Genomic DNA, 12,843 nt, shown 5'->3' on the forward strand with positions numbered 1-12,843 from the left:
TGACACACAAGCATACGCATACATACACATGAAGGCACACTTATAAAAGATAGGAGGGAAGGAAGCAGCATGTGAGTTGAAATCCTGACCTTGAGGTTTGAAGAGTTGCATGGACTGAGGTCCAAGGAGGAGAATGAGCATCCCGGTAATCAAAGAAGAAAAATCCTGTGGAGTGCAGCAGGGATTCTCAGCAGGAAGTCTGTGTTCCAGTGTGGAAATCCACAAGGGGTGGGGAACGGAGGGAGGAGTAGGCACAGAGGGCAAACTGGTGGTGTTTGCATGAAGGGCTCTTCAAGAGAAGCCCTCCATGCAAACAGGGCCATCTGGCCCCATGCCCCCCCCCCAGAATTCTTACCTCAGGGGCCCCTCCACCCAAAATGTTCTGGCTATGGGCCTGCCACTAATGGATGTAGGGCAAAGATCTTCTTTATAAAATGGAAGCTGTGAGCCACTTTTAGAGACTGTTACCAAAAGGATGAATTTTGTATCTACCTCCTAAAAAACAAACAAAAAAGAAAAGTCTGAAGGAATTAGTTCAATTGAACACCAAGAGAAGGAATGAGTTCAACTGGACACCATTAATTCAATTGCATGTTGTTGGCACATAAAGGAAGTTTTCCATCAGATTCACCACCAAAGTTCATTCTCTTCATGCTTGTTCATTATAGCACTTTTGAATTTGTCTCCCTTTGTTCACATTAATGCACATAACAAACTTGCAATCAAAGCAGACAAAATTCTAACCTGTCTGGTACCAAACTTTCTAAAGTTACTGCCAGCAGAAGTAATTATTTCCCACTGGCATTGTCCAGATCACTGTAATTTGTTATCTTCTCCAAAGCTCCTTTGGCCTTTGAGGCCATTCCAGAAATAAAAATAGCACTGAAATTATTATTAAACCATAAAGCTGCTGATTCTTCACATGTTGCCTTTTGAAGACAGATTTCCTAACAGGATAGTTTTGCTCTGAACAGGCATGTGCTTTTGTTGCTGAAATTTTAACCACAGATAATCAATTTCTTTCCATAAAGGAAATTTGCAGATTCAACCATGGTCCATAGTAGCCTCGTGAAGGAAAGCTGAGTCTGAGAAGGCACAAGAAGGATACTCATTCCTGGCAGGATGTTGGAACTAGTGCTGCTGCTGCTACTTCTACCCTCAATTTCATGCAGAGCAGAGACCACCAAGTGTGGAATGAAGGATCCTCTCCCTGTTCCACATGAATGGTTCCAGCCAGGAGATCTCCTCATTGGTGAAATCGCTTCTCAGTTAGTTTACCATTTGCATGAAATAGACTTCAGTCAACATCCAGCTCAGGAGTTATACAGGGATCCATAGTAAGGAATCATTAGGTATCTCTTGTGCACCCTGCATTTTGACACTGGTTGATAGAAGGCTATGGATGGTCAAAGGGGGGGGGGGGAGGTAGACTCTTGGTCCTCCCTCCCAGTGTTCCTCTTTTCCAATCCTATTTGGAATCTTATTGATTAAAGCTTGTTTGTAGTAACACCTGTCTTCATCCAGAAAGAAGAACCCTTTCTGAGCTGGAGGGAAGCAGAGAGCATTAACACACCCCACGAACTTTTATTGACAGGGACATGCTTGGAGCACTGTTATCACCACACAAGTAATTTTCTGCTGTCAATGTATTCCATGCTGTCTCGTGTAGTGTAGTACACTAAATTTTAATGTATTTTTCTCCTAATGACAACTATATGTATGTTGTATGTTTAAAGGTGGGTTAGTTGGATGGGAAAACATAATAATTCCTTCCTTTTGGCCCAGGTTCATACCAAAAGAGTCATTGACAGACACTCTCACTTTTTAAAATCCTACTGTTTTGTTGCTTTCGCATGCTCATGCTACTCAGATGAAAGGTTTGCTCAATTTGTTAATTTTACTATTCTGTCATTGAATCTTATGTTTGTACCTTTTACCTTCTAAATCACTGCCTACCATATGATTTTATGTCACTGTCATTGGTTCATAAATCTGTACCATTTTGCATTCTGGGCCACTGCCTACAAGCTATGTATGGCTCTGCTCACTGTGCCAGATTCCTCATCCGATGAAGTGTGCTTAGAGAGCACACGAAAGCTTACGTTCTGAATAAAACTAAGTTGGTCTTAAAGGTGCAATCGACTCCTATTTTGTTCTACTACTTCAGAAAAACATGGCTGCCTACTTGGATCTGTCTCGTGTAGTGTTATTTCATTTATTCACAACAGCCTAGCCCAACAAAAAGTGTGACAGTTCTCTGACTCATAATACAGTAGCAAAAGAGGAGGGGTTAAAACAACAACAACATATAACAGTGAGTTGAAAATATATAAAGTGTAGTTATTGAAATGCCAGGCTTTGTGCTGTATCGTCTTCTAATGTTCAAACATGTGTGTAATACCATACAGAACGACACAGACTTGCTCCACAGACTCCTCCACAATTTCTCTTCCAATACACAACAAAACACCAATCTCTTACGCGTTTTTTCCCCCTTTCCATTCATATTTCCATATCTCTGTTTATAGTGCATTGATAAAATTTCACCAGCACGTCCTGGCTTTGGTGTTTGCTGTTAAAGAGATCAACCAAAATCCCACATTCTTGCCCAACATCACTCTCGGGTTCCACATCTATGATAACTTCTATGATATGAAGATGACCTATCGTACCACCTTTGGTTTGATTTATAAATTGCATCAATATTTTCCTAACTATGAATGTGACGCCCACAAAAAGCTAGTAGCTGTCGTTGGGGGATTTAGGTTTGATACCTCTTCCTACATGTCAGACATCCTAAGTCTCTACAAGATTCCACAGGTAAGATCTGTGATTAGAAGATGTAACAAATTATAATGTTCATTTTCTGGGATTTTCTTTGAGGGGGGTATTAAGGAAGATAGAGAGGGTGAATGTTAAAAAAATGAATGCAAAGAAAGTTACTTAAACACAATGGAGGAGAATAACAAGGGGAAATCAGGAAGGTCTGAGGATAAGTGGTAGAGCGTCTGTTTTGCTTACAAAATGGCAGACTCAATCTCTGATGTTTTCTATTAAAGTTATGTGTTAGGTGATGTAACAAACCCTTAACACCAATAACTGCAGAGACATTATTGCCCATTAGACCAGTTCCTGACTCATTATAAGGCATCTGTTCATGTGATTGTGTGAAATGCTTTTAAAACACTGATTTGCCACAAACCATCCCATGTCCCCACCACCTGAGATGATTCAAGGAGAATGTTATGTTTCAACTCTTGCCAAAACCAGAGTTTCCTTCACAAAATCTTCATATAAAATCAATCACTTGTAGTCAACCAGTTTACTTTACACATCTAAAAATATGCACAATTCTTTTCAGCTAACGTATGGTTCATTTGCACCAGAAGAGAAGGATGAAAACCAGTCTCCTTCCTTTTACCACATGGTCCCCAATGAATCCCATCAGAATATGGGGATCATTCACTTACTTCTTCATTTCCAATGGACATGGGTTGGGCTTCTTGCTGAGGATGATGACAGTGGAGAACATTTCTTGAAGGCCCTGGAGCCACTTCTTTCCCAAAATGGTATCTGTTCAGCTTTGATAAGCAAAATTCCAAACAAACCCAACTGGAGTGATATGGATTATATCACTGATACATTTTTAAATAAATATCTACCTTTCAGAGACTGCAAAGCCAACACATTTATCCTCTATGGAGACTCAGCAGTCCTTATAGGACTCAGCACTCTTCTATCTCTAGGCATTCCCAGTCATAAGGAAGATCCATCATTGAGAAAAGTGTGGATTATGACACCACAGATAGATTTTGCACTGACAAGCCTTCAGAGGGAATGGGAGTTTGAGTTCTTCCATGGAACACTTTCCTTCACAATTCATTCAAATCAGCCGCATGGCTTCCTGAAATTTCTTCAAGATGTAAAGCCCTTTGATAACCAGGGGAATGGTTTTCTCAAGGTGTTCTGGGAGCAAGCATTTGACTGTTTCTTTCCAAATCCCCAGGAGCCAGTGGGGCTCAATGAAACATGTACTGGCGAAGAGAGGCTGGAGAATCTTCATAGTTCCCTTTTTGAAATGAGCATGACTGGTCACAGCTACAGCATTTACAATGCAGTCTATGCCATAGCACATGCTCTTCGTATGCTGTACTCATCCAGAATCAATCACATGGAAATAGATAGTGGAAAGATAATGGAACTTCAAGATCTCCAGCCTTGGCAGGTAATATTGATCCAAGAACACATCTCTGTTGCCATCTCTATGTTGGTAGAAAATGAGGTGTTTTTTTTAAAAAAAAATTCTGGCTGGTTCAATAATAAATATTGTCAGGGGTTGTTTTGAAGGGGAGGGGGAAGGTGCAGGAGATCAGTAGCATATCTCATTTATATGTCGCGGGATCTGTGTGTAATGGGGAGAGAACTCCCCACTGAATGAAGACCCTGGCTGAAGGTTCTGGAGCTGTGCTTCTGTGAGCTCCTGCTGATATCAAGCCCTGAATACAGTATTTAGAATCAATTTTTGTGCCTTCCTATTTCTTGTCATAATCAGAGTAGTAAAATAGTCACTGTATATTTCAATACATTCACTGTAAATAGCAGGCTTAGCATATCTCTGAAATGATATAAAAGTAGAACATTCGTATTATCTCAGTAGGCTTCCCAACCCTCCCGCTCTGGCAGGAGACTTCTGGGTTCGCAGCTTGATCCCCCGCTTTTCAAAACTCTGGAAGCACAGGTGGGGAGGTGGAGGGGGGGAGAACATACCTGTAGGCTTCATGTTGTAGAGCTCCTGAGCCCTTTGCAAAATGTCTGCCCCTTTAAGGCTGGGCAAGAAGCAGGAAGGGCTTCTGTGAACGGCCCCTCCCTTTCTTTTGCTTTCGTTTTCACAGCAAGTAGAGTTGTTCGGAAGAAGATCTGGTAAGTATTTGTGTGTGAGAGAGGGAGAGGTCAGGGGATTCCCTGATTTGGAGGCCCTCCCCCCTTTAGAAAGCGTGGGGGGGGAGGGAAATGTCTACTGAGCACTCTATTATTCCCTATGGAGAATGATTCCCATAGGGAATAATAGGGAATTGATCCGTGGGTATTGGGGGCTCTGGGGGGGGGCTGTTTTTTGAGGTGGAGGCACCAAATTTTTTGTATAGCATCTAGTGCCTCTCCCCAAAATACCCCCCAAGTTTCAAAACGATTGGACCAGAGGGTCCAATTCTATGAGCCCCAAAAGATGGTGCCCCTATCCTTAATTATTTCCTATGGAAGAAAGGCATTTAAAAAGGTGTGCTGTACCTTTAAATGTGATGGCCAGAACTCCCTTGGAGTTCAATTATGCTTGTCACACCCTTATTCCTGGCTCCGCCCCCAAAGTCCCTAGATTTTTCTTTAACTGGACTTGGCAACCCTATATCTCAGTACTTCACAAAATCACAGCACTCAGACTCCAGTGTTTTGCTTTGCTTTCATCTAGGTCCACCCTCTTCTACAAGGCATTGCATTCAACAACTCAGCTGGAGAAACAGTGTCTTTGAATGGTAAAAGGGAAGTGGGAGGTGGATTTGATATAACAAACCTGGTCACATTCCCAAACAAGTCATTCCACAGGGTGAAAATTGGACAGGTCAATCCCACTGCTGCTGAAGGAGAAGAATTCATCATTCATAACAATTTGATTGTGTGGCAAACTGTTTTTAATGAGGTATCTATTTCAGTTTGTCATCTGCTCAGCCACTCTATAGGGTAGAAACATTGTTTCCCCTTATCTGCCTCTTGTGGTCTTTATTTCGCTTGATTGGACTCATTCTTCAGGACAGGCCAGAGCATTTATTTGAACACTTTAGATATATCTTTAAATTCTGAAATAACTTTGCTTTTAAGATCATTCAAAACCACCTGCAGCTTTTCTAGATATGTGAGATAGAGAAAAAAGTGTTCCTCCCATGATGTCTTCATTAACTTGGGCAGATTTATATGGCATCCGTGGGAAAATTCATCTCTTGGAAGAGACAGTGGGTGGTATAGTTAATTTGTTGTCTCTATAACCCAAATATTCCTGTTCTGAGAAAGAAATGCAATTGTAATAATAATATCTATGATGAAATACGAGCTGTAATTGGTGAAGACTAAAATGAGTGTAGAAACCATAATGATTATAGTTTCTTATGCCTTTCTTCATTCTTTAGGTGATGGACAATAATTTCTAATTTTTTTCTTCCTAAACTCCTTTCATATCTTCAATAGATAATGCCTCTTTCGGTATGCAATGATTACTGCAAACCTGGAAATTATAAGAGAATGAGGGAGGGGGAGAAATTTTGCTGCTACGATTGTGTTCCCTGCCCAGAAGGGAAGATTTCAAGCCAAAGAAGTAGGTGATCTTATTCATCACAATGTAGCGTTACTTTAGATGATTTGGCTGTCAAATTTTGATGGAATTTAAAGAAGACTCAGAGTGAGTTTTTCTTGGCTCTCATTTTGTGAAAGTTATCCATAAGGCAGTCAAAGTAATTTTAGATCCAAAAACTTTCATGAAATCATTAGAAAATGGACTTAGGAATGCATCACAATCAATGAGGCTGCCAATGTAAAATCAACATACCCTTGAGATTCACAATATACAAGAGAGCCAGTTAGGTGTAGTGGTTAAGTGTGCAGACTCTTACCTGGGAGAACCAGGTTTGATTCCCCACTCCTCCACTTGCACTTGCTGGAATGGCATTGGGTTAGCTGTAGCTCTCGCAGAGGTTGTCCTTGAAAGGGCAGCTGTTGTGGGAATCCTCTCAGCCTCACCCACATCACAGGGTGTCTGTTGTGTGGGGGGGGAAGATATAGGAGATTGTAAATCGCTTTGAGTCTCTGATTCAGAGAGAAAGGAGGGGTATAAATCTGCAGTCTTCTTCTTTTCTTGAATGATTTAGCCAGAATCATTGAGAAAATAGTTTGGGAACAAAAACTTGTGGCTGGAATTGTCTTTTTAAAAGATGGTTGCTTATAGTGTCCTGATCATGCAAAGTGATGATGTCACTTTGCTATGATTAGACCTCACTTAGATTATTGTGTTCAGTTTCTGGCACCACAGCTTAAGATGGACAAAGAGAAGCTGGAACACATTCAGAGGAGGGCTATGAAGATGGTGATGTGTCTGGAGACCAAGTCCTATGAGGAAAGGCTGAAAGAGCTGGATATGTTTAGCCTGGTGAGGGGACAACTGAGAGGGAATATAACAAAATAGGAATCGATTGCACCTTTAAGACCAACTTAGTTTTATTCAGAATGGAAGCTTTCGTGTGCATGCACACTTCTTCAGACGAGGAATGAGGTACAGTAAGCAGAGCCACATATAGCTGGTGGGGTTTGGAATGCCAAGTGCTACAAAATTAAAAACCAATAGCAGAATAGTAAAATTAACAAATTCAGAAAACCTTTGACCTGGGTTGCATTAACATGGGAAACCATAAAACAGGAACATGTCAGAATGTGAGACTGCCTGTTAATTATTCTATTGCTAATAAACCTGGGTCAAAAAGAAGGCATTTTTTTTCCAGAAGTATTTCTGAATCGGAGACTTACAACCTCCTATATCTTCTCCCCCCACAACAGACACCCTGTGAAGTGGGTGGGGCTGAAAGTATTCCTACAGCAGTTTCCCTTTCAAGGACAACCTCTGCCAGAGCTATGGCTAACCCAAGGACATTTCAGCAGGTGCAAGTGGAAGAGTGGTGAATCAAACCTGATTCTCCCAGGTAAGAGTCTGCACACTTAACCACTACACCAAAGTGGCTCTCTTGTTTATTGTGAATCTCAAGGATATGTTGACTTTACATTAGCAGCCTCATTGATGCATTCCTAAGACCCTTTTCTAATGATTTCATGAAAGTTTTTGGATCTAAAATTGCTTTGACTCCCTTATGGATAACTTTCACAAAATGAGAGGTAATATGATCACCATCTTTAAGTAGTTGATGAGCTGTCATATGCAGGATGGTGCAGAATTGTTTTTTGTTGCTCCAGAAAATCAGACCAGAACTTATGGGGGTGAAATTATATCAAATCAGTTTTTGACTAAATATTAGGGAGAACTTCCTGACATAGAGTGGTTACTCAGTGGAACAGACTTCCTCAGGAGGTGGTGGCTTCTCCTTTGGAGACTTTTTAATGAAATACTAGATGGTCATCTAACACCAAAGTTGATTCCGTGAACTCAGGTAGATCATGGGAAGGATGGCAGGAAGGGCTCCATCAGTGCTTAGTTCAAATGGTCCTTTCTTACACTCCAAGGGGAAATGCTGTTTGACACATTGGGGTAAAGCAGTGATTCTTCTCCAGGCCAGTTTCTCTAGTGGTCCTGGAGAATTGGCTCTCTTTTTGCCATTTTCTGGGCATGGAGCAGAGGTAACTGGGTGTGTGTGGGCAGGAGGTATTTGTGAATTTCCTGCATTCTGAAGTGGGTTGGACTAGATCACCCTGAAGATCCCTTCCATCTCTATAATTCTATTATTCTATTATGGGGACTTTAAATACCCATCTGGTCAATCCAATATGATTGTAGGTATAATCAGGGTTTTTTTTCTTCTACTTTTGGTAGAAAAATCCCAGCAGGAACACATTTGCATATTAGGTCACACCCCTTGACATCACCATTGTTTCATATAGGGCTTTTTTGTAGAAAAAGCCCAGCAGGAACATATTTGCATATCAGACCACACCCCCGATACAAAGCCAGCCAGAACTGTGTTCCCGCTCAAAAAAAGCCCTGGTATAATCCTAGATATTAACTGTCAAAATCATATCAAAGTTATGCTGGAAATAAGTGAATCTATCTTCAAACTGTCTACCAAACAAGTATTTATTATTTATTTAATTACATTATATTTATATTCTGCCCATTCTATGAAGACTCAAAATGGCTAACAACATAAAATACACGATAAGCAATATTAAAACAGTAAAACGGTAAAACAATCAAATAAAATCACAATGGCAGGATCATCTATTCAGGCAGGATCATATAATATTTTCCATTCTCAAAGCGTTCAGATCCTAGGCAGTTAACACTAATGTGAGATAGATCCAGGTGTGGTGGCAGCCCTCTCTCATTAGATGTCACATGCCATCCCAAACAGTTCAGTCTCACAGGCCCTGCGGAACTGCGATAAGTCCCACAGGTCACTGATGGCTTCTGGGAGGGTGCTCCAGAGTATTGGGGCTGCCACTGAGAAGCCTCTCGCTCTGGTGGAATTTAACCTAGTCTCTTTTAGTAACACAGAGATCCTCAGAAGTGTCATTCAGATTTCCTCAAAAGCTAAAAACCCCTGAGTGATGGCAGAAAAATTCTTGTTCGGCTTTACCATCAGTGTTACAGAATGGTCTCCAAAATGACCTCCTTTGATCTGGGGTTTAAGAAATTTCCTCCACTTCTTCTTCTTTCTTTCTTTTTCTTTTTTGACAAATTCTGAATCCTACATTGCTTCATTTTCTGAGAAAGCAATCGGTATGGTCAGGCTTTGTATGAACGAGGGGTCCATTGAAGAGCAGTCATTTCAACAAAAGTGGTTTACCACTGAGTAACAAAGACAAAGTGGGTAGAAGAAAGTATGGGGAAGAGTTTCTCGTACTCAGCATCACACTAGGGCAGCATATTTGTGTTCCAGAGCTCACTTTGATACAATTTGCAGCCTGGCATTAGAAATCAAAGATATATTTCATTGGTGCAAGAATCAAATTGCTAAAATCAATGTTTAAAAAAGCAGCAACAACAATAATAATAATAACAGCCAGATACTATCTGGATGTTTGGAATGTCACCCTATGAAACACAGAAAATAAAAACTAATCATCAACAATTTTCTTCACATTTCTTCAACTCCAAATATGCCCCTAATGTGTCCCATGTCAAAGATTGTTGTGTCAGCCCCTAATTATCTTTTTTTCCCCCAGACATGGGCAATTGCATCAAATGCCACAGTGATCAATATCCAAGCAAAAACAAAGACGGATGCATCGCCAAGACATTAAGCTTCTTGTCTTTTGAAGAACCTTTAGGAATTAGTTTGGCTTCCTTAGCTGTCTCTTTTTCCCTCATCACAGCCACAGTGCTAGGAATCTTCATTAAGCACAAAGACACCCCCATCGTCAAAGCCAACAACCGAGAGATCACCTACCTACTTCTCATCGCTCTCCTGCTCTGCTCCCTCTCTTCTCTGCTATTCCTTGGCAGACCGAGCAAGGTGACCTGCTTCCTCCGACAGTCTGCTTTCAGCATCATCTTCTCAGTGGCTGTTTCTTGTGTGTTGGCCAAAACCATTACTGTGATTGTAGCTTTCATGGCCACCAAACCAGGGTCCAACATGAGTAAGTGGGTAGGGAAATGGCTGGCTAACTCCGTTATCCTTTCGTGTTCCCTTATTCAAGCAAGCATTTCTGTGATGTGGCTGGCAACCTCACCACCTTTTCCTGATTATGACACAATGTCTCTAATTAAAGAAATTGTACTGGAATGTAATGAGGGGTTTGTCCTAATGTTCTATATTGTTCTGGGCTACATGGGGCTTCTATCCCTCATCAGCTTGATCGTGGCTTTTTTAGCTAGGAAACTGCCAGATAGTTTTAATGAAGCCAAGTTCATCACTTTCAGCATGTTGATCTTTTGTAGTGTTTGGGTCTCTTTTGTTCCAGTCTATCTGAGCAGCAAAGGGAAATCCATGGTGGCCATGGAGATCTTTTCTATTTTGGTATCCAGTGCTGGGTTATTAATTTGTATATTTTCACCCAAATGCTATATTATTGTGTTGAGACCTGAGCTGAACAAGAGAGAGGCACTAATAAGGAGAAAAACATAACTAACATTATGATTCCTATTTCCTCTTTTTCTTTTTCTTTTTATTAGATACACTGGTCCTAATATACACACACACACGCACAGCAACTTATAAAAGGTAGGAAATTGTGAAGTTTTAAAAAGGGGATGTTTTATTTACATTTATTTATTTATTTAGATTTATATCCCAACGTACCCCACAAATAGACTCAGAAATAGACCCAAAAATAGCCTTCCATCATATCAAACACTATAACACTGAATCAATAAAAAATTAATTCCAAGGAAGTTAGAATATAAATGAATGATTTAGAATACCTAACTGGCAGTTCAGTGGTTAGTTAGTAGTAGTAGTACTTTATTCACGGTCATCCGACCAGCTTAATACAAACAGAAACAAAATCATAAAAACAAACCCATCACCTCTTACACAAAGTTCCTTACGCCAACTATTACACATATTGTTAAAAATCATAGCCAAGATTTACATTCTCAATTTCCCTCCTTTCCAACTGAGCAACATAACAGAAACGGGCAATCTTAGTTGAAACATCAGAGTGAGTGTCAGACAGGAGGAAGGCAATCTGCTCATCCTCCGGCCTGCCCGCCAAGGACCCGAGAATTGGAGAGATTAATCTTGCCCTCAAGTCATTGTAATTTGGACACCGCAAAACGATGTGGAGAGTTGTTTCGACCTCATTGCAATTACAGGGGCACAATCTTTCCAGATATGGGGACCCAGAGTAACGTCCCAAAAGCACCGAAGAGAAAAGTGCATTGAGTCGTGCTTTTGAGAAAGCTATCCGATATTTTGGGATAGTGATGTTGAAAAGATACCTGGCTGGGGACAGTAGTTCAGCTTGCTTCCCTAAGAAAATGTGCGCAGAAAGACTAGCTCTAGCAGATCTCAATTCCAGCTCAACCAACCTCAGGCGCAGAAGTTCTTTCGCATCCCTCAGTTCCATCATTGCTAGGGACTCAGGGGAGAGATCACAGAGTCTAAAATAATCTAGACACCTTTTCTCCCAAGTTCCCACAAAAGAGTCGAAGAAAATCAGATGGGGAAGGCCACCTGGCTTTGAGAGAACCCTCAAGAAGTAACAAAGGGTGTTTAACCACATAGACGTCTCGATGCTTGGGACGCCAGATTCCAACCTGATGGCAGTGTTTGGCACACAACTGGGAACGGACAGAAGCCTGCGCAAGAGTTTGGTTTGTACTATCTCCAACGGCTTGGTGGTTGAATAAGGGCCAATTTCAGCGCCATAGAGCAACTGGACCCTGGTCTTTGCAGTATGCAGCCTTAGTGCTGCAGGCAAGAATTTGGCCCCTTTAGAGATGTAAAAACGGTAGATGGCATCAGCTGTTCTTTGCGCAGATTGTGCAACATAGTTCTTATGTGCCACACGCTTTCCCTGATAATGAAAAATCACCCCCAGGTATTTAATAATTTTAACTTGCTCAATGGGTTTACCATTTAGAAACCAGCAATGAGCCTTGAAACGTTTGGTGAAGACTAAAACCTTGGTTTTATCTAGATTAATTTCCAACTTTTCCTGCAGACTGGTCTGGGTTAGATGGCGAAGGGCCCTTCGCATACCAATCTGCGTCCTGGATAGTATAAGCACGTCGTCAGCATACGCTAAAACTGGAATATGCCGATCGGCGAGCTTGGGAGGATGTAAAGCCAAATCATTAAAGGAGGTTAGAAGTGAGTTTATGTAGAAATTGAAAAGCAAGGGGGCGAGCAGTGGTTAGTTACATTTCAGTTCTCAGTTAGTTCATGCCTTGAAAAGATGGTGGATCATTCGGATGGAATAGCTCAGTTGTTCCTGGAAATAATAAATATGGATAGATCTATCATGTAATCGAAGCTGTTGAGGCAATTGAGGCTCGGGGAGGTATTGTTTTCTTTCTCCTCCTCAACCTGAATGTCTTGCAAAATAGCTCCACTTTACAGACCCTCCTGATCTCAGTTAAGAGCATGGTCCACCAGGCCAAGCCAGGGTGGAAAAGACCTTGGCTCTGGTCAA

General features: G+C 41.2%; 1 protein-coding gene across 1 annotated transcript; it reads left to right on the plus strand.

The window, feature by feature from the left end:
* The first annotated feature begins 1,122 nt into the window (after positions 1 to 1,122).
* Positions 1,123 to 10,832, plus strand: LOC132583007 (vomeronasal type-2 receptor 26-like). The gene is made up of 5 exons (XM_060254672.1): positions 1,123 to 1,337; positions 2,529 to 2,820; positions 4,007 to 4,225; positions 6,235 to 6,361; positions 9,931 to 10,832. Exons 1-5 carry the CDS (start codon positions 1,123 to 1,125, stop codon positions 10,830 to 10,832), a joined length of 1,755 nt encoding a protein of 584 aa, XP_060110655.1.
* Positions 10,833 to 12,843: the final 2,011 nt, after the last annotated feature.

Source organism: Heteronotia binoei, chromosome 15 (genome assembly GCF_032191835.1).
Source record: "Heteronotia binoei isolate CCM8104 ecotype False Entrance Well chromosome 15, APGP_CSIRO_Hbin_v1, whole genome shotgun sequence".
Lineage (NCBI taxonomy): Eukaryota > Metazoa > Chordata > Lepidosauria > Squamata > Gekkonidae > Heteronotia > Heteronotia binoei.